Source organism: Apodemus sylvaticus, chromosome 19, assembly GCF_947179515.1.
Source record: "Apodemus sylvaticus chromosome 19, mApoSyl1.1, whole genome shotgun sequence".
In the NCBI taxonomy this organism is placed as follows: Eukaryota; Metazoa; Chordata; class Mammalia; order Rodentia; family Muridae; genus Apodemus; species Apodemus sylvaticus.
The window spans coordinates 36305356-36328272 of record NC_067490.1 but is presented as its reverse complement, the minus strand read 5'-3'; the positions used below and the strand labels follow the sequence as shown (position 1 = coordinate 36328272).

General features: G+C 33.6%; 1 protein-coding gene across 1 annotated transcript; it reads right to left on the bottom strand.

The window, feature by feature from the left end:
* Window positions 1-258: 258 nt before the first annotated feature.
* Window positions 259-18628, bottom strand: LOC127669800 (amine sulfotransferase-like). The gene is made up of 6 exons (XM_052164019.1): window positions 18487-18628; window positions 15935-16143; window positions 15310-15436; window positions 14308-14402; window positions 2169-2355; window positions 259-481 (listed from the first exon to the last, which is right to left on the bottom strand). The coding sequence occupies exons 1-6, from the start codon at window positions 18626-18628 to the stop codon at window positions 360-362; spliced, it is 882 nt and encodes a 293-aa protein (XP_052019979.1). The 3' UTR covers window positions 259-359.
* Between the last annotated feature and the right edge of the window lie 4289 nt (window positions 18629-22917).

Genomic DNA, 22917 nt, shown 5'->3' with positions numbered 1-22917 from the left:
TTTTAAATCATTATTTGATCCTAGATTGAGGGGGAAAATGTGAACTGTAAAATACTCAAAAAATATATCTACAATGTATGTTTTATACCTTCTGTTACAGAATTGGTTTGTTTTGTTGTTTTTTTGGGGGGGGGGAGGCTGGTTTTTATTTATTTATTTATTGTTAATGAAACCTATACTAGTTGTTCCCTTTGAAATTCATATAATGGCAAAAATATTTAGGCATAATATATTCATTTTCCATGAATTATGCTTTACAATTAATAGCTGAGTTAGAGAAATACATTAATTTTAATAATTAACATTCAGTCTCTGATTCATATATTTTCATATGATTTATTCCCATGATGATTGGCATTCTATTCCTCATTCATATTCCAGGTGAATTTTAAGGGGATGTTTTTCATGTTTGTATGAAATATCTTGTCAAATCTTTCACTTTGATCCACAGTCAAATGAGTTCTCCAGTCTCCAACAGCACCTAATAGAAAAAACATAGGGAAGACTCTAAGTAAACAGTAATTTCCTGTCTGCAACTCATCCTACACATCACTGAGCTCCCAGGAGGAATCAGTTGGAAACCGCTCCTTATATCATTGATAAGTAAACAAATTTCAGATTAAGAGCATAGTAAATAGATATCACTAGCTACTACAATCAAAACATAACCAATATTTAGAAAGAAAAATCCTTTAGTATTTAAAATATATTAGAATGATAAAGCTACAATTTATCCATCTAACAGTCACTGAATTCAGAACATAATGCTTAATTCAAACACAGCCTTATGAGTTATTTGTTATTTTCTTTCAAACATAGAAAAAAGAATTCTCAATTTTCAGCAAGTAAAGTCAAAGTGACACAGAGTGTCAGAAGAGACAATGTTAACATTTTACTAGACAAAATTTAAAATAGTTGGTAGTTTTACAAGACTTTAATCTCAACACTGAAAAGGCAGAGGCAGGTTGATCTCTGTGAGCTCAAGGCCAACATGTTCTGCAAAGTGAATTCTGAGAAAGCAAGATCTACACAGAGAGACTCAGTCTTGAAAAAGCAAAACAAAGCAGAATTTGGAATGATTACTATATCATTTAAAAGGCAAATAGCCATTTTGGATATTCAGCTTTCAGAGTCAACAATATTAAATTCTTATTTGCATTTGGGACAGATGGCTAGCTATTCTGGGTAAGGCATTTGGTCTTGTTGAGAATGAGAAGTGAGTGTTTACATTAAGTGGTAGAAGAGACCAGAATTTCTGCTATTGCCCAGAATAGCAATATTCAACGTGTATCATAAAAATTTTTCATTCTTATCCACATCTCCTGGCTTAAAAAGAAATTTAACAATTTATAAGGCCTTTGATCTAATTAAACTCATATCAGATAAATGCATTCAGATATCATTCTAATTTTTATAATAAAAAACTCTCACACATGGACAAACTCTTTAAACCTACCTCATTTTCAAATTATATTTATTGGGAGGGGTGTGTTGCAAAGACAAGAGGAATATGAATTCAAGCCATGGTTGTCAGGGATATACTGTGAATCTCTCCCTCTCTCTCTCTCTCTCTCTCTCTCTCTCTCTCTCTCTCTCACACACACACACACACACACACACACACACAAACACACACACACATACACACACACACACAAACACACACACACTCTCTCTCTCTCTCTCTCTCTCACACACACACACACACACAAACACACACACACACACATACACACACACACAAACACACACACATACACACATACACACACACATTTGCATGCTTACAAACTCATATCACCACCACTGTTGTCAGCAACAACAGCAGACCCAGAGGAAAAAATAAAACAAAAAAACAGCACAAGATGAATTAGAATCTTCACTTCTAACACATCTATTGCCTAGGATAAAAATGCTGTTATATTTTAAAAAGTTGATTTCTGTGGACTGAAATGAAGGAAAGTTATATTTATTTAGTAAGTGGAATTGTCAGACTTTGTAATAAAATTCTACTAGAAAACTAGACCCTCTTTCAGGTAAAATATTTGATTGTTACAAATATCATTTTTACCTTGAGAAATACATTGCAAACAGAGGTAATTTCTCCTATATAAAAACACTCGTCGGGACACTCAACATTTTTGCTACTACAGAATACTGAATATCACCTTTGCGAAGGAAACGTCCTTCATCATTTCTTGTTCCGAGTTCATGTTTTATAATATGTTCATAATTTGATTGTGGGTCAGTTTTCATGTTCTTAAATGTAGCTTGTCTCACAACAGAATCTATATCTTCTTCACTCAATTTTTTTCCCAGAAAACTGCAGATTTTAAGCACTGAGCTTCTGAGGTCCTGAAACAATCATGGGATGAAAAATTACTGATATTATGTAGGTATGAGTTACAACCAAACAAGTAACATGAATGGGTAGGGTTCACTTTTGGAATGGAAAGATTGTTCAACACAAGAAAATATCATAGAAAGAGGTGAAACAAAAAACTAAATCATTATTAAAGGACAATGATGAAAATAGGCCTTTAATAAAACACAACATTTTGAGACTCTGTATCCTAAGCTAGTATGGAACTCAGTACTCTAGGCTTCTCTCAAAGTTAGAGTGGTCTTCCTTTTTAGTGTCTCATGTACTGGAATACAAATTGAATACACTTTTCTCAACATCTTTCTATGAAATGAAAACAACAAAGTAGTGGAAGAAGGAAAGTACCTCAACACAAAACACTGTATTAAATACTGGTAGGTAATATCACACATGGTTGAGAAGAATGTAGCCATTTTCATCTGAAATCTGGAATAATCCTGATTTCACCATTTCTATTTAGCATATTACTGGTAAATAATAGGCAGAGCATTTTGCCAAAAAATAGAAACATAGCCATCTGAATTGGAGACAAAGAAATACATTTGACTCCTTAAAGCAGATAGCATGTTCTCATATGTATAAAACTAGTAAAAGTACATGTGCAGTAATCTACCAGAGCAACAAGTTAGCAATGTTTTAAGATATTGAATACAAAAATCAACAGACAAATATTAGTTTAATTGCAAAATAGTAGCGATGAGTTATTTGAAAACAAAATAAGAAAAGCACATGAACTTTGAAATGGTAGCAATAAAAATAATAAAATAAAAAATAAACATAAGAAACCTATCATTAAGGTTTAAGGATAAATTTTAAAAGGAGAGTGACAGATCTATTGATACCAACAAATCTTTGATGGAAGAAAAAGAAAACCGAAATACACAGAAGAGTAATTTTAACACATGACTTGGGCAGGTATTTTAAACATGCTATACACACTCATCCACAAATCAGTGCAGTCTTTATTAAAGATTCAGAGAGTTGATTGTTTTTAAAGAAAAAAAAACAGAGAAAAGAAAATGTTTCAAAAATGTATATGAAATCTCAGAGAATATGAACAGCTAGTCTTTCAATAGGAAATGAAATTTCTAGAAGTCATATATTCACATTTCAAAATCACTTCATTACATTTCCATATTTTGACTATTCATGTACGCATCGTTTTTGTTTATTTTTTGTATCACACATACAAACATTCTCTCAGAGGACAACTGGTAGTTGCAGGTTCTCTCTTCTATACTGTGTGTCTTGAGGACTGAATTTAAGACATCAGGATTTGCAGCAAGCCCCTTACTCCACTGAACCATCGTCTCTACACAGAAAAGTCATTTCAATGCCATTGAAATCGTAACAGTGTGGCAATGTCTTGAATATAACAATGTGAAGTGACAGAACAGAGTAGACTTCCCAGTAATCATCTTTTACTTATAATGGCAAATTACTTTTAATATGACTAAGAACCTTAAATGGGAAAGATCACTTACATGGTACAGAATTTTCCCTAGAAACCAACAATATCAAAATCAATTCTGTTAAGGCTTAAAATAAATCAATTCAAATAGACATTGGAAGCATCCCTTAAGCACAGGCAAAAATGCTCTATATCACTAGTTATTTGGGTAATGGAAACCTACAAGAAAAGCATATCACCTATAACCTCTAACAATGGCTAGTCCTTAACAAATGAAATTAATGTAGTGAGCCTTTATCTACACTTGTGGCAGGAATGTAAAATGTTTAGCATGGATGCATGAATTTTTTTTCTAAATATATACCAATTTAAGTAAATACCAATTTAGAGGAGCTTGAAATCCTACCATAATTAATGATTGGAATTTCAGAGGCATCTATGCTCAGGATACAAGAAACAGGGATGGGTTTGCAGATAGGTACAAGAAGGTTCTGGGTCCTACTAAGCTGGCTTTGTTGTGGATTGCTGTTTGTACTTGCTAATCCTGCTCCTTCAGAAGTGTTACCCAGATGTGGTGTAGATCACATAATCAGGTGATTTCACGTGAACAGTCTCCCCATGTTAACTGGTCAAGAAAAGGATAGAGACTGTGATTGGGTAGTGGAAGGAAAAGGTGGAACTGGGAATTTTTGAGTGGAAGAGAGAGGAAGGAGGAGAGGAGGAGATGGAGGAAAGAAATTAGGTCAAAAAAGAAAAGGTGAAAAGAAGATGGGGCAGTAGCACTTGGCCTGGAGGAACTACAAATAGCAAGGGATTTCATAACTGGAAATTAGTGTAGTGTAGCAGTATATCAGCCAAATTTAAGTGTACAGTTTAAGATTATTATAGCTGTGTTGTATTTTCTTTGCACAGACTTTTTGGGGTTGGAAATTTACTGTATCAAATTGGCACCCATCATATCCATTAGAACCCAGCTAACCTGATATAAAAATTCACTGCCCCTCCCAAACCCCTTAATACATGGCTGTGGCAGTGATCTAGGCTGTAGCAGTGTGTAGATTGAAATATGACAGGGTGTAAGGGGCCTACAAAACTGTAGAGAGGCTCCTTCCCCAAGCCCCAGGCAGACAGCTATCACTGGTGGTAGCTCAGGAGCCTAAAGCTGGAATTGGGCAGTATCCTCCGAGGGGACAGGGGCCTCATTGTAACAGCAGTCTAAAAGATACTTTTTGGCCAGATACAGTGAATTGATCAAGGCATCTATGTTCAAGAGAGCGCCACCACCCTCTCCCATGTATCTCCGGTGTGTACAGAGGGCATGCACAGCCCAAACAAGCTCTTTCAACTGTTTGTCTTTCAGATGAAGCAGCACACAAGGATATGCTGCCAGCTGCAACTCAAACAAATAACAGAGAGCCAGCTCAGAGGCACCCACATCTTTCTACAGTCAGATCCTCCCTGTGAATAAAAGAACTAGAGAGAATTGTAGGTTTTGAAATAAAACAGTAGAGGGAGACAAAGGTACAAAGTGCTCCAGATCAGGTAATAATTAGTAAAGACATAAACACTTTTTGGTACTAAAAGTGAGAAACACAATAAATGTCTTTTGGTCTTAAGGGTATGTTATTTTGAACTGTTCAACAGAGAAATTTAAAGGAAATACACATCCTGGTATATACTAGTGCTGTAATATGTATACTTTTGGTTTACTATGTCTTCTAAAAAGATAGGGCCCTAGATAAAAAAAAAATGCATACCTAAAAAAGAGATTACAGGAAACACTAGAACTAAAGGTTCAGGACTTTATAGGTCCTAGGACAGTCTAGGGGATAATTCATTAAAGCTAGTAATTCAAAATAAAGCAGATGCTACAATAGTAGAAGTACAACATAAAGAGAAGCTAAAATTATGGAAGCAGGACCTAGAACAGAAGACAGAAATTTATAAAGCAGCATGAACAACAGAAAGCGAAATTTAAGACATGGGTCAATGGCTTAGAGAAAACACTAGAATTAAAGATAGAGGAAATCACATATTAGACTGAGAAGGAAAGAGAAAATAGTAAGGATTGTAAGCAAGACTTGGGATATAACCTTTTAAAAGTAAACCATCAAAACAAAATGAACAGCAGAATATCATAATTGCAATATAAAGAAAAATTAAAATGTGTACATTTTTAATTTAAAACCTGGAACAGAGAATACAGGAACTGAAGTAACAAAAGTAATGAAAAAAAGAAGAGATATGAAGGATGGACACAGACCTTAATGAAATTAACAGTTCAATTAAGGACAATACTCAGTGAAGGACTGAAGATAAAGAAAGCAAAACAAGGACTGCTGAGATGGCTCAGCAGATATAAGTACGGACTGTTCTTCCAAAGGTCCTGGGTTCAAATCTCAGCAAGCACATGGTGGCTCACAACCATCTGTAATGAGATCTGACCCCCTCTTTTAGGGTGTCTGAAGATTTCTACAGTGTACTTACATATAGCAATAAATAAATCTTTTTTTTAAAGCCTGCTCAGGAAGCAGGAAGAAAGAGGGGGGGGGAAGAAAGCAAAAAAAAATTATTAGAAAACAAACTTCAGTTTATCTGATTAGTAGAAAACAATGATCTACAGATGATGGTCATCCCTGGGGTTATCAGGAATTTCAATGGCAACCTGTGGATGTGCAAGAACTGAGGAAATTGATGGAAAGTGTCACTAATTTTGGAATGTATTCAGCAAACAAATCCTGACTTCTTGGGCTATTAAAAATATAATAGTGTCTCAAGACAGAAAGGATGTTGCAAAAGCAATACTAGAATCCACCACATATTCACAAGAGTTCTCTTGGTGGAGAGAAGAAGCAAGTGATACAGGGTAAGAAAATAGAGTCAGGGTCAGATTTCCACATATCAGCTGCTTAGTGAATGTCACTTTCCTGATGTAGAGGTGCAGGCTATATATGATGAATAATTTTTAGTATTTTCTTGATTGACAGCCTTAAATGTGTGGGAAGAAGTCACAGAACCAGATAAAAGACTTGAAACATTTACTTAAGTCATGCAAGGTCCAAAGGAAACCTTCCTTTTGTACAAAGGCTAACCTCAGCTGTGGAAAGGAATGTATCAGATTTAGCAACAAGAAAGGCAATAATCAAGTATTTAGCATTTGAAAATATGAATTCTGAATGCAAAGAAATAATCAGACCACTGAGAAAAACATCAGAATCAATAAATGAGTGGATTAGCCATACAGCTGATGTTAGACCTCACTTGACTGATAAGACTGTGAAAGGAGAAGCTGCCTCTAAAGACCTACCTTGACCTATGATTTCAAATATTTGAATTGTGGTGAGCAGGGCCATTTCAGAAATAACTTCAGGAAACAACAAAGTAATCCCAAATGGGAGCCTGTGCATTCTGGACTTTGTCAAAGATGTGGCAACGGCCAACATTTGGCTAGGGCATGTAGAGCAACAACAGACAAATATTGCAACACCCGACCAAAACACCCCCAAGGGTTTCTTTCAGGCCCCAAATGCCAGGCAGAGGGAAAGTTCTCTTCTCAGGACAATTAAGCACCACTGCTACAAAAGCAGATGTTTTCACCCTAGATAAAAAGACTAAGCACAATTTAAAGATAATTCAGAAAACCTAAAAGGGAGAGAAAAATTAATATTTTGGCAAACTTCTATAAAGGATCAAGGGTCAAAACTGAGAGTACTAGTAAACAATATTGAGATTAAAGAAGTGGTTGATACTGGAGCATATGTCAACATTATCTCTCCAAAATCTTGGCCTGCAATTGGGTAACTTCAAGAACTAGACATCTAATTTCAAGAAGCTGATACTTTATACCAAATAAAACAAAACACCAAATGGCTTAATTGCACAGAGTCTGAAGTTCAGGTAGGAAAATTGAAGTCATTAACTTATGGGGAAGAGATCTATTACAGCAGTGGAAAACACAAATTAATATCCCCTCAGTTTTAATGTCTGGCTAGAAATCCTATAAGGATCTTAATAAAAAATTTAAATTAGTTGTGAAACATTATCAAATGCTACCTACTGTCCAGGTTATCCATAAACAAGATAAGGCAGTGGTTGACAATTTAGTTTTACCCCAAGGAGACACTGCTAATACTATACCAAAAACCTTGGATTGATCAAATTTTGATAGTAAAAGAAAAACTACAGGCATTAGAACAACTAGTCCTGGAGTACCTGGAAGCTCAGCATATACAGGAATATACCAGCCCTTGGAATTCTCTAGTATTTGTCATTTAAAGAAATCTGGCAAATAGAGGATGCTGAGAGATCTCAGATCAATTTATAATATTATTCACCCAATGGGTTCCTTGCAGCCTGGAATCCTATTGCCTTCCTTGTTGCCTAAGAAATGGCCTATCATAGTGATTGATCTAAATGATTGCTTTTTCACAATTCCCCTACATGAAGATAGTAAGGAAGGGTTTGCTTTCTCAGCACCTAACTTAAATAGAGGTCACCCAATAGAATGATATCATTGGAAAGTCATTCCACAAGGAATGTTGAATAGCCCTTCCTACTTTGTGTCAATATTTTGTACAACAGACATTGGAGGTGATTTGCAAGCAATTTCTCCAGTCCATTTTTTTTTGCATTTGGGAGCTCATTATATTTACTTATATTTTTTTATTTCATTCGATATATTTTTTATTTACATTTCAAATGATTTCCCCTTTTCTGTTCCCCCACTCCCCAAATAATTATACGGGTGACATCCTATTGGCTGATCCAGATATAAGTATTCTGAAAAGAATGTTTCATGAAGTATAAAACAACCTTGCTTTGCTAGGGATATATTATCACCCCTGAAAAAAAGAGGGGATTCTATCAATTTTAAATTCTATCAATTATCTAGGGTATAGAATAAGTCTATAAAAGGTTCAAGCCACAAAAGCTGCAAATCAGAAGAAATCAAGAGATGTAAGTATGGTGACTGAGAGTCCCTATAAGTCAGTCCAAAAATCTGAATTATATGCTATACTCATTGTGTTTTCAGATTTTCAAATCTTTTAATAGAGTGACTGAGTCTCAATATGCAAAAAAGTGTTGATTTAAACATAGAAACTGATGCATTTATTCAGGATGATTCTGAATTGACATCACTAAATACTCAACTACAAGAAATTATAAGAAATAGAACTTATCCACTATATTTAACACTATAAGATGTGATATAGGACTGCTAGTACAAGGTAATAATGAAAGTAACAAGCTATTGATAGGAAGTGTACTAGAGGCTTCAACATTCCATAAAAATACCCACCATGTTTACAGTAAAGGTTTTTATTTACACAATGGAATACTACTCAGCAATTAGAAACAATGAATTCACAAAATTTTTAGGCAAATGGTTTGATCTGGAAAATATCATCCTAAATGAGGTAATCCAATCACAAAAGAATACACATTGAATGCAATCTCTGATAAGTGGATATTAATTAGTCCAGAAGCCCAGAATACCCAAGGTACAAATTGCATAACAAATAACTCCCATGAAGAAGTATGCAGAGGGTCCTAATCCTGGAAAGGATTGATCTAGCATGGGAAGGGAATATAAGGACAGAGAAAAAGGAGGGAGGTGATTGAAGAAGGTATGGAGAGAAGAAGGTTTATGGGACATGTGGGGAGGGGGGATCTGGGAAAGGGGAAATCATTTGGAATGTAAACAAAGAATATAGAAAATAAAAATATTAAAAAAATAAATAAATAGAGAATTATCCTTCACTTCACAACAAGCAAGGGTAATTGTGAGACAATGGCATACTTCCTCATTATATAACTAAACTCCATTACCTATAGCACCTAACCCTAAAGGTAACAAAAGAAATGAAAATTGGCAAGTGGATGTCTTCCATTTTATAGAAATTGGTAAACTGGAATATGTGCATCATACTGTAGACATATATTTAGGATTTAAATGGGCACCTGCCTTCACATTAGAAAAAGCTAATTCTGTAAGTACTCATTTGTTAGAAGCTATAGCCATTAATGGAATGCACATATAAATTAAAATAGAAAATTGTCCAGTGTATATTTCTAATAAGATAAAGCAGTTTTTGTATGCTATAATATAAAACATGTTACAAGCATATCATAGAATTCTACAAGACAAGAGATTGAGGAGAGATCTAATCAGACTTTAATGGAGATACTTGACAGGCAAAAGGAGACAAAAAACAGGGAGATTACAATGTACTTTAACCAGAATTTTTTAAATGCTAATAAAGAAAATACTAAAGCTGCTGAAAGACATTGAATTGTGGAAAAAATTTCTGAGTTAATCCAGCCTGACTTTATTAACAATATTGTGACATCACAATGGAAAACAGGAAAAGTGTTATGCTGGGGGAGAGGTTATGCCTATATTTCCACAAAAAAATGAAAGCTATGGGTTCTTTCCAAGTTAAAATCAGACATGATAAAGGGAGACCTTCTGAAGAACTTTGTGACAGAGAAGAAAAGGGTGAGTATCAGGATCAACCAAATAGATGATGTATATGTGGTGATGTCTATATCTGTATATATGGAGACAGCTCTTGAACAGGCTGGGACAAAAATATCTATACACAGCCAATAACACTTATTGGGTACAAAATTCTAATGACTTGTTTTTACATGCCATCCTTCAAGTTGACACATATAGCTGGGCAGTGGTAGTGCATGCCTTTAAACCAAGTACTTGGGAGGCAGAGGCAGGCAGATTTCTGAGTTAGAGACCAGCCTAGTCTGCACAGTGAGTTCCAGGACAGACAGGACTATACAGAGAAACCCTGTCTGGGAAAAAAAAGAAAGAAAGAGAAAAAGAAAAAAAGTGGCATATATGGAAATTTATATTGAACTTTGATTATGTGATCAAATTTACCTCTGAAGAAAGGTAATCTTTCTTTATAAATCATCATTAACTAATCTGTGTACACTGAATGCTCCATATGACTGCCTTTACAGAAATATATGTTGCTTGCAAGTTTATATATTGCAGGATGAAGGAAGAGAAGGACATTGATAGAAAACTTTATAAATGATGAAAAGTTGACATTGTGATTTCTTATGCTAGTATAGAATTTATTTTGATACAGATTTAAAGGCTAGGTAGCAAACTCATGTTTATGAATTAGTTGAAAGGGTGTTTTTGAGATATTTAAATTAGAAGTGCCAGGAAGTAGTCAAGGCTTAACAGGTGAGATATACTTTTCATAGACAGATACTCTCCAAAGGTATCATAAGACCATAGAATATGAATTTATGACCATTTCTTTTTAAGGATTATTTGATAGAGAATTTTCTGACCCTGATAACACCCCATTATTGGATTCAAAGAAGAAACTGGGCATCAGTGGAGTTGTTTCAGTTGTGGCAAGACAGCCACTAGGCAAGAATTGTCTCAACCCATGTACAGAAAAAATACTTTCTGAAAAATGGCTCATTATGTGGAATAGTTGAGTGATTATCTCTGCCTGGATAGAGTCATAAGTCCTTTAAAATTCTGTATTACAAAGTCATTCAGATGATCCTGGGCCAGGAGGTGGAAGATTGATATTCCAATGTTTTGAGCAATGTGATCAATTGTCTTTATAAATTAATCAGGTTTTGGAAGCTATGATTTATGCTCTTTATATTAATAGGCGATGTTTAACTTGTTCTTGGATTTCTGAAAGGGTTGAAGACTGGTTGTAGTCTCATAGAAAGTCCTAGCTGTTTAACATTGAGAGCAATTGCATTGCTTTGAGAGAATGTGTTTTCACACTCTATACAATCTAGAACAAGAACAAAATTCAAAGAAGAATTGAAAGACTTAAGTTAGGATAGAGAGTAGACTGCTTTATCTAATTGACAAAATTGCTTGACTGGCTGTTAGTGTGTCCTATACTTTATAAACTGCAGAATGGTAAGAGTTGTGCTCAATTTAAATCTGAGAGAAAAGAGCCTTTTATTTGGACAAAAGGGGAAAATGCTGCAGATTGCTGTTTGAATTTTGATGCTAACTCTGCTTCCCCAAGGGGAGTGCCCTGATAAGGCATAGATAACATAATCAGATTAGTTCAAGTGGACCTACTCCCTATATTAACTAGTCAAATAAAGACTAGAGACTATGATTAGACAATGGAAGAAAAAGTTGTGGCTGGGAATTTTTGAGAGGGGTAAAGAAGGAAGAGGGGAGACAAGGAGAAAAGGAGAGAAAGGAGGATGAAATAAAAAAGAGGTGTAAGGAAGATACAGCAGTAGCACATGGCCAGGAGAAACCATCAGTAGTAAGGGATTTTATAGCGGTGGAATGAAATATTGTAGAGCCATTTCTATCCAATTTAGGTGTATCTTTTATAAATATTATAACTTAGTTGTGTGTTCTTTGAACAAGCTTATTAGGGATGGAAATTTACTGCAACAGGCTTATGTTAGGATTCATCTTTTAACTGATCACTTGTGGATGAATTTAGTGTCTGCATGAAAATAATAATAGGATACTAATGCTATCTGATTTAATCAAATGACTTTGATGTACAGTAACTGACAAAAACAAAAGATAAATACCCAAAAACTTGAGAGGTATGAAAAAATAGAACAATGCCCCAAGTGTCTTTTCTTGTAAAAGAAAAGTAAAAGAAAAGAGCTTGAACTTGGTTTGTCAGGTAAAAGAGCTTGAATTTGGTTTGTCAGGCATGCTCAGCAAACCTATTTAAACACAAAACCATGTCCCAAGTCCAAAGTCACTTCCAGGTTTTCAACTTTGAATATTACCTTCCTTGTAAGCTCATGGACTCTATGAAGAGGTAAATCCTCTTTTATTCCTGACTAAGTGCCAGTATAGAGAAATAATTCCCTCATTTTTCATTAATAAACATGTCAGTAAGTTCTCAGAGTGTTAAAGTTCAAACCTTTTGATTTGCAAAGCATTTTACAATGCTGAGTAAGAGGCAATGAAGCCATTGCCAAGATAAAGACTCAGGACTTGGAATGCCAAGAAGGAAGAGATGCTAAAAAAAATCTTGGATTATCAGAAGGTGGAGCAGTATCAGCTTCTCTTCATCAAGTTGACAGGTGGTCACAGGAGTCATGTGAAAATGCATCACCTGTGCTCTCACAGTCATTAGCCAATTTCAAGAAGAAAACCTCAGGAAATTCTACAAGAGCAAGAAATACAGGCCTTCAGAAAGGCAATACAAGGAGGCTATAATCACAAGGTGCTGGATTCCAAAGAATGAAGAAAAGCTGAAGACCAAGAATCAGTAGCCAAAGGAGCAACTCTACCAAATATGCCACTGTGTAGTCAAGGCTAGATGTGGCAATGACAATAAAGTGCAAGACTGGCAAAAAAAAGAGATATTGTTTAATTGTGGCCAATCCATAAAAACTTCCTATAGATTCATCTGAGAAAAATTCCCCAAGTGTCTTTTCTTAAAAATAAAGTGAAAACATGTACTATGTGGTCAATTCCCAGATATGGCCCTAATTGTCCACATTTTATAGTAGGTTCATGTTCCTGGGTAGCATTCATTAAGTATTGAGCATGGGAGATTATGATAAAATAGGTCATCATGCCACCTATAGCATCACTGAAGATATAGCAAGCGAAAATTATCTTGCCATTCAAAATCTTACTGTTATTTAGTATTACTGCTCTATACTTACAATTACAATACAGGGACTCAGTATGTAGTCCTTCAATAGACTGAAGAGTAGAGAATTTATGATACATGTCATACACTACATTCATAAAATAGATTATTACTCAGACATAAAAATGAATTAAAGTTAAATTCTGTCATATGCAAGAATATATGAAGCTAATAACACCAGGCTAAGAGAAATAAGCCATGTATGATCTCATATGTGGAAACTTACAGTAGAATTGTGATTAATAGTAATTTGGATTAATAGTGATTAGGAAAGGTAGTAGGGAAAGAATGGATGACAATTCAGGAAGAGAGTCTAGATTATCCATCTACTCTATTACATCCTGTGTTCAATGAATAGTCAATTAATATTCAGGAATACCATACCAGGTACTGTTAATATATGGAATTATGATGAAATAATTAATTATTAATAATGAAAGCCATTGTTGCTGTGAATTTTTGAGGTTGACTTAATACAGGGAGTTCCACAAGAAGAGATCAGAAAAGATTACTGTACAGGGAAAGAAGATTACTGAGGAAATCCAGTCAATGAGACAAAAGCAGAACATTAGGAATCATATCTAGCAAAAAAAAAAAAGAAGATATAAATATGAAGATACCTAAGAGAATGTGTTTCAACCAAGAGAACAATAGTATAAAAGAAATCATCTAAAAATAACCTAGAGAGACTTGAGGCCCCAGAGAGTGGGGAGAACTGTTGGGGAATAGGGTGGGGAGATCCTCTTCAAGACATGCACAAGGAGGAATGGGATGAAGAAAAGTGAGAGGTCTTACTAGGAGGAGGCTAGTGACTGCATTGTAAAAAGACAAGAGTATTTAAAAATACAATTTCTTCATCTTACCTTCTTCATGTCTTCGAAGCTCATGAACATTATATTGAAATCATGTCTGTGTTCATACCAGCCTCTTATGTGATCAAACCAACAGCTTCCTACCACTGGAAAGAAAGGTAATGAGTAAGAATGCTAAGATGTGTGTGCGTGTTGTAAACATCAACCTCTACCTTTTCTTTACTGTTTGGGAATATTCAGAAATAAAACAGTCACTGCACTGGCCATCTGTATCACTATATAAAATGTTCAGTGGTATGGTGAATAATTAACTGACAGTGTCAAAACTCCATATATAAAGTTACCACACAAGTAGGAAGGAAAAATTAGCCAAGGGCCTGAGGCTAAAATTGGCTTTAAGGAGTACAGTCTCATTTTCATCCTTCTCCACAGAGAGCACATCTTTCATTTTTTCCTTTTGTTTGATAAGATATATGGGCAAAAATGTTTACTGTGTACAGTGGTACATAATCTGAATATCATCTTAAAAATGAATGAGACCCTGGCTCCATACAATATGAGCCTCTTGCATTAATTAACCCTCCTAATTAAAACAATTAACAATTTCATAAACTGTATAAACTTACACAGGCACAGGGGAAAAACACACCCACCATCAACTTTCATTGTGCTAGAATAGATTGTTCTACATTTGTAACTAGATAGAAGGAATTTGTTGAAAATCTGTAAACCCAAATACTTCCCTTTATGACTTTGACAATCCTTCAGTTGTGCACAAAGATACAATAACCATTTGGTGGCAGATGTTGGTAGAAGGTGTAAGTTGACATACACTTGTCACTCAAGACTAATTCTTTAGGTTTTGTTTTTTGTTTTCCTGGAATTATTTTCCTTTCTTCTTTTTAATTTTCCTTTCTCAGAACTGAAGTAATGGATTTACATTTTGTTGAACTGTTCCATTTCCTTAAATTATGTTCTGTAAGTTTGAAAATTTGGCCAACTGTAATATTTTGTGTGATTCATTTATGTTTGGATAAAAGGATGAACACTTACCATCTCCATCTAGAAATGTTTTCATATAACCTTCTATAGTATCTGGAGCTTCAAGTTTAACCAGCAACTTAGAGAAATGATAAAAGGAGGTCAAAATATCTTTAGGATTTCTGTAGATATAAAGAATCTGTAGATAGAATTATAAAATTATTTCTTACAGAAATCCTTGGTTAGGCTGATGAATTACAAAAACAATTTATAATATTTGATTATGACAATAAGTAAAATTACTTTTCTAGTCTTTGATCTGTGGAATGGCAAATGGTTATTATGTCTCTTTGGAATTACAGATAGTATGGTAATAAACAACTTTTATCTGTGGCATTTCATACATGTACATGAATATATCAAATTCTACATGGAAAAGCAATGTGGATGTGCAGAAATAGATTCATTTCTAAAAATGATGTACAGCAAACTAACAGAAGAATATAATAAAATGCTGCTCTAATTAGTCTTTTCCCAGAATGAAAAATAAATATGGCCTAATAAGCAAGTCCAGGAGAGATATCCAAACATGTCCATAGCTCTATTATAATAGCAGATTTTTGAAATAACCTAATTATACAGTAATTAGAGTGTGCATTTTTGTGAGTACATAAAGTGACTAAACTCTATTACATACTTTCGTTTTTTTCTCCTTGAGACCTCTTGGTATTAAGTAATATGGAAGGTGAGTACTGAAAATGCGAGGTGATGGCATTTTGGCATAATCTAAATTATGGATATTGTACTCAAGAAATGGTGCTCTATCAAGTGTGACAATGTTTTCAGTTCTGTTCCGATGACCCTCAAAACAAATCAAGGAGAGGATCTGCTGAGTCCAGATGGTACCTGTGAAAAGAAATAACAATCCTGTTTTCAATCCTGAGGTAGGTTTTTTTTTTTTAATGAATACCAACAGTAATTCAATCTATTATGTAAACAATTTGGGACTTTTTACCCATTTACTTTGATATGCCCAGTTATCATTCCATGTTGTCTGTATTTCACACTCAAATACATAACGGAAATGTCAGTGGCACTTCATTCCATTCTCAATCAAATGGAGGTAGTGGTTTGGTAGTGGTGATACAGATTATTCTTCTCATGTCTGTGTATACTATGCTTCCTGTGGAGTCTTTTTGGTAATGTTTAACTGTTATTTATATAACATTTGCAACAGTGCTTCATCACTACACATGGATACAGTATGTCAGATCAGATCATACCAGGCTTAGTGGTCTTTTCAACTTACTGCAACTTTTTTATTTTATTTTCTAAAGTTTGGAGACTGTGACCATATTTTTTGTTGACATTCCATATATATATATATATGGAATACACATACACATACATATACACACATATACAGTTTCCTGAATGACAGCTTATTGTTGTTCATGAGTTATTCCATTTCTGAAATTACTTCATTATTTGTTTGACCATAGTAAAACTAATAGAATCAAATATTCTCACTTTCTATTCCTTCTCTTGCATTGTTGGCTTAAACACTTCTCTGGCATATGCCAGAACATATATGTTGAAAGAGGACAAAAAATATTTCAGTGTTTACTAATATGTGGTTTCTTGATCATTAAAGTCAGGTCACACCATGGAAAGATTTTGGAAATAAAAAGTTACAATGCTATTCCGTTTAAGGCTAGACTGCAATGTGATCAAATACAATAGTGGTGAGGATGTTATTTATTTATTACCTATAATTTATTTAAAAGATAAATTTATTAAATGTTAAAGTAGATTTATTAATTTACCTTAATCTGTCATTAAACTTTATTTATTAAATAAATTTTAAAATATTGTCAATAAATAGTTTTATTTAATATAAGTGATGAATATATTATAATTTATTTATGTTATTAACAGTTATCCCAAATAATTCCCTGCATTAAAATTAAAATTATTTATTAATTATGTATTTATAATTTATCATTGGGTATCTCAGCGAATTCACTGGTGGCATTGTCTACTTGATTTCTTAGTCTCTACTTCCAATGAGAGATGATGATTTTGAAATTTTGAAGAACTGGTCATGCCAAGACTTCAGACTCCAGAACTTATAACAATAAATGTGTCTTTTATTCTGCATTCCAAAGATAAATACTCATTGTCCATTTCATTCTTATTGTGGAGTGTCATAAGCCTCCAGTGACTGTTTAGTGGCTTAAATTACTTATGTATTATCTAGAGTGAAACAGGGTAGCTTCCTCAAAGAATTCTTTGAGTTCTGTAACATAATAAACCTTGCAAAGATGAAAAATAAAGTAGGATTTAATATGAACAAAAATATTTTTGCAAAGTATTCTTACCAAAATGGTCAAATATGGACATAAGATCATGGTGTTATTGTGCATGGACAACAATACTTGGGTCATGTGGAAACTTAACAGCTGCTTCTTTACTCTTTAGTCATTGTCAACCACTTTGAAAATTCAAACCAAGACTACCATATTTCACACTTTGCTGAAGTTACCTTTATAAAAGATACTTGAATACATCTTTCTACCCGAAGGGACTATGAAATAAATCAGAAGTTCTTGTGACCAACTTGCCCTGACTAGGCTTCACAAACCTCAAAATTAATCCTAGGAAACTTCACTGATCAATATTTTTGTCCTATTTTTTGAGAATTTAAAATATATACAGTGTTTTCAGAAATCTTGTCAACAAATTAAATGTACTGGAAATTGAAAATTGTTTAAGAAAAAGTCTTTAAGTAAAAAGCATGGGTCTTTTTTAGAAAAAGATTTTGAACTACCCCAGCTACTATTTGCTACAAACTTTATTTTTCCCTTTTTTTCAACAATATATTTACAATATAAACATAGAAATATATGCCATAGACACTTGAGTTTAATTTAACATTTGTTTGACAATAACTTGCTTTCAAATTTATGTTGCAGTGGTAGCTGACATTGGTTATCTGAGGTTATTTGGAATTATCAAATGACAAATCCTTAGACATGTATGTCTACTAGGTTCATCTACCTGGGCTTTCTGACTGCAGAAGTAAGGTAAGAGCTTCTAGCATGACTTCTTTGACATATTAGTTCTTTCACATTTGAAATAAGAAAATAAATTAATACAGTTTAATTGACATCACTATGTGGAGAATATTTAGGCACTTATCAAACCTAAACAAAAGACCAATATAATATGACATAATATGACACTTACCAGACTTTGGATATGTGACTATAAAGATGTCATCATCTCGAATTTCAAAATCTTCTATATTTTCAACAATCTGCATTTTAACTAAACTTTTCTCAAAATTATACCCTTTGAAGTTAAACAAATATTCATTTTCATTGTCCATAATTAGTCACCTAGAAATAAAATAAAAATTTTCTTTAAAATCTTAATATTTTACAAGTAGTAGCTATTGAGTGGCCTACATGTGTCAAGAACACTGAAATGCCTTTCATGTATTAATATTTACTAAAATAAACATTATACATACACAATTATTTAAATTTATAAGAGCATTATATTATTATTACTATTTTTGTTGCCACTATACGAGATACAAGAAAACAAGAAATTAGAAAGATTTTATTTTTATAATTAGGTGTGGACAAAAATGATTCTATTTCTAAACATACATATGTGAAACCTAGGGTACAGAGAATACAACACAGTTATTCAAGGATGTCTAGCTAATCAACATATTAATAACTGATAATGATTTTGTACAGAGTTTTGGTTTATGATGTAAGAGTTTCTGTGTATAGTATACTTTTATTCCTTGTACTTTTGTTATGAAATAAGAAAATTCTTAAGGAATATGTTTCAAATCTCTTTTTTCTGGAATACAAATTAGCTTCAATCTCTTCAAGGTGCTCTTAAATATCAAATCTGAGAGGCAATCTTACCTGACTATAACCAATGACCTTTAGAAATATCATTTTTTATTGGCCAGAAACATTTTGTGAACATATTAATAATTAATAATAACAATTATGGTATAATTATTGGTATAAATAATGGTAATAATTGTGGTAATTAATAATTTATGGTATTATGCTTTTGAAGAAATTTAAAATAAAACATGTCATAAACAGTTTTTTAAAAATTATGATATGATTCCATATAGCATTTTTATACATAATTATGTAAAGTGAGTCTTCCACACTATTCTCGATCACCTTGCTCTCTGCAAATATTCATCCTTATTATATTCTTTACATATCATAAATGTTAATTGCCCAAAGTCCTTCATTCATAAAATATATATTTCCCTCCTTTTGTCTTTTTTTTCTATTTTTATTAATAATATTAAAATTCCCATAGAACTACAAATATATAAAATCTTGAAGCTAGGATCTTCATGCAATAGTAACCTGTAATTTTTTTTATCTTGGTGAACTTTAATTAATACACTTAATATAATATTTTCTAGATTTATTTATTTTCCCTTAAATTTCATAATGCGATTTTTATCCATTCATTGCTAGGTGAATATTGAGCTTGATTCTATCATCTTCTTATTATAAATATAGAATCAATGATTGTGGTGGTAGTGGTGGTGGTGGTGGCATCCACAAAGTGACTGATCTCCAAGCTGGCTCAACTCACATGGCAAACCTCTTTCTTTTTCTGTCTCTTGCCTACAACAGCTTCTGCGATTTATAGCTCATCTGTCATTGGATTTTTCTTTCAAACTCATTTAATACATTTGTCCTTGGGATTACGTTGAGGTTATTGTTTAATCTTACATTCTTTTATTACTGAGACAAAGATTCCAAAGTGGTGACTCTGATTTCCACAGCAACATGTGTGATTCTTGTGAACTCCAAAAATCTTTGGTAACAAATGAATACAAGTATCAGTGTGACAAAAATTACAGATTTTATTGGGCATGTGTGTAAGGGGAGTAGAGCTCTCTCATATTGTAGTTGTATTTTTATGAGTTGTTTTTAGAAGACTCCATCCTGATCTTCATAGTACCTTGCCAACTACCCTCCCACTAATTGTTAATAGTCCTGTCCCAAACCCTACACAGTGTTTGTACAAATAAGGTAAAATTAAAAATGATAGAGGAAATTGGAGGTGGATGCACAAAGGACTGCCGAACTCTTTACAGAATAGCCAAGGGACAGGGGTGACCATCCATGTGTGGTGAATGTTGTGGTGGAAAAATCATTAATTTCAGTATCAAAGAACAAACAACAAACAGAAGGAATTTCAAAACAGATTCCAAAATATGTTTCATGGGGCTCAGTCAATGAAGGATTACTTCCTTCCAGTGTGAGTGCTATTGCTGGAGTTTGGAACCAGAGCTCAAAATTTTTGTACTGTGATTTAAATAGCAATATAGTATAGGGAGGGGCACAGGGAACACATACACACACAAAGAGACAGAAACAGAGAGAGATAGAAACAAATACAGAGACTGACACAGAGACAGAGAGACAGAGACAGAGAGAAACATGTACACCAAAATATGAAGAACAAAGAGTTATGGTTATGCGACTGGTTATGGCATAGGAGAGGACAGGGCTGGAAAATACTAACAGGGGACTGACAAAAGTCTTTTTAAAAAGAATCTTGCTGAGTTGGAGGTTAGGCAGCTGTAGAAGCAAAAGTCTCTTCATGACTTATCCTGGGAAACAGAGGAATAACCTTGGGAATGTATTCTGACCTACAAAATAGTTATATGTAGAGAGAAAAAGCTTTGAGTCAGAATGTAGCAATGTTCTATCATATGATTATCTGGTCTGAGTCATAGCTAATGGTGGATGATGGAAAGCCAGGCCTGGAAGCTGTGTGCATGCAAGATTCCTGTTGTGATTAGAGGATCATAACATCCAGTTTATGTTTAGACAACAAACCGCAGATATGGATATAAAATGATACAACATAGATAGTGCTGGACATCCAGGAGTTAATGCATTAGAACAAATACAATGACTCCAGGAATTTGTTGATTGTGAAAGAAGCTATTATGTGAAGATTACTTACCAAAGTGACACATTTGTATGATTCTGTATAAATATGTTCTAAGAAGCCTGAACTTTCATTTTCTCTCTCCTTGATGACAGTCTTTATGTGTTCATCTGTAGGCTTCTGTGTATACCTCAAAGCCCCGAGTGCCAGTAAATAAGTATGTGTGATTTGTGTATGTCTACTTGCATTCTTCTCTACCTCATACCTCTCATGACTGCTCTTCTTTCCTGCTGCAGAATTTGGACCTTTCAGGTCCATGGGTATACCACATCCATTAATACATAGTTTCAGTTTACTATATCATCTTTGTTCTGTCTTATTCTCTTTCTCTCTTTAGTAGTGTTTTTCTTTTGTATTGACAGGCTTTCTTATAGGGCATGGGAGCTTCCTGATTTAGCATACTGACTATTATTTCATATTTTGTGTACCATTAGATCATCCCACAGAATACAATAGTATACACAAGTAACTCCAAAAATGTTACAAGAGACTTCCTTCAGTTGATGCTAAGTGTCACCAAATCGTCTGGATACAAAATTAATTAAAAAATATCACTAGTCTTTATTTATTAAAATAGTATGTAGGCTGAGAAGGAAATCAGGAAAACAGTATACTTCACAATAACCAAAAGATATATAAAATATCTAGATTGATTTCTAGAATTTGAATTGAGGTCTAAATGAACCTCACAATTTATAAAAAGCACTGCTTTTCTCTTACAGCACTTCACACACACACACACACACACACACACACTGCTTACAAACAGTTTTATGCATCAGTAAAACTAGGATGCACAAATGAGAAAAATCATAAATATATAATAGTTTCATTTCATTACTCTGTTTCTAGATTGCATGGAGCTGAATGTGTTCAGAGTGCCTGATACATTAATGTATTTTAATATTGTCTTTATGAATCCTTTATGGTGTTATGATTTATGCCAATTTACACAAACAATAGCAACTGCCTAAACAATAGCAACTATAAGGATGATAAAGTTATCAGTCAGTTCTATACATACTGAATCATCATATGTACTGAATCATTTATCATACAATAAAGCATCATATGTACTGAATAAAGCATATTAATAGGTGTAGACTTATAAGAAATTCAATTGATATAGAAATGACCTAAAATACATTATAAAATAGACTAAAATAGATAAGATTTACCCATTACCTATTAGAAATTACTTATAAATTTCAAATTACAATCTAAGCAACATAAAGTTTAAATATTACATTATTCTCTTATTTGTTAACTCTTTATTGAAATTAACCCCAAGAAAGAAAGAAATCAGTTGTGCTAATTTAGCAAATTTATTCTCATTTAGAGAGAGACACACAAAGTGAAACAGAGATACAGAGAAAGGGAGAGTGAGCAAGAGAGAAAGAGAGAGAGAGAGAGAGAGAGAGAGAGAGAGAGAGAGGAGAGAGAGAGGAGAGAGAGCTTACATCTTTTTAAAAAAGACAGATTGCATATTTCCAAAATTCAGCCCAGAGCAGTATATGTATAGGATCTGCCAGTGAAATCTCTAATTAATGCTTCAACACATAAAAGGATGTCACTGGGTCCAATATCATTAGAAGTATATATTTTAGCTGTTTATTTCAAAGAAATTTGCCATTATTTGTTACTTATTATGCATGGCCA

Bases quoted from the DNA above. Each gene is read 5' to 3' on its own strand.
- LOC127669800 (XM_052164019.1), bottom strand. From the start codon at position 18,628: ATGGACAATGAAAATGAATATTTGTTTAACTTCAAAGGGTATAATTTT. The intron at 14,403-15,309 runs GTAAGTGTTCAT...CTTTCTTTCCAG, and splicing joins AACATTTCTAGATGGAGATG to TGGTAGGAAGCTGTTGGTTT. The intron at 482-2,168 runs GTGATATTCAGT...TTTTTCTATTAG, and splicing joins AGGACGTTTCCTTCGCAAAG to GTGCTGTTGGAGACTGGAGA.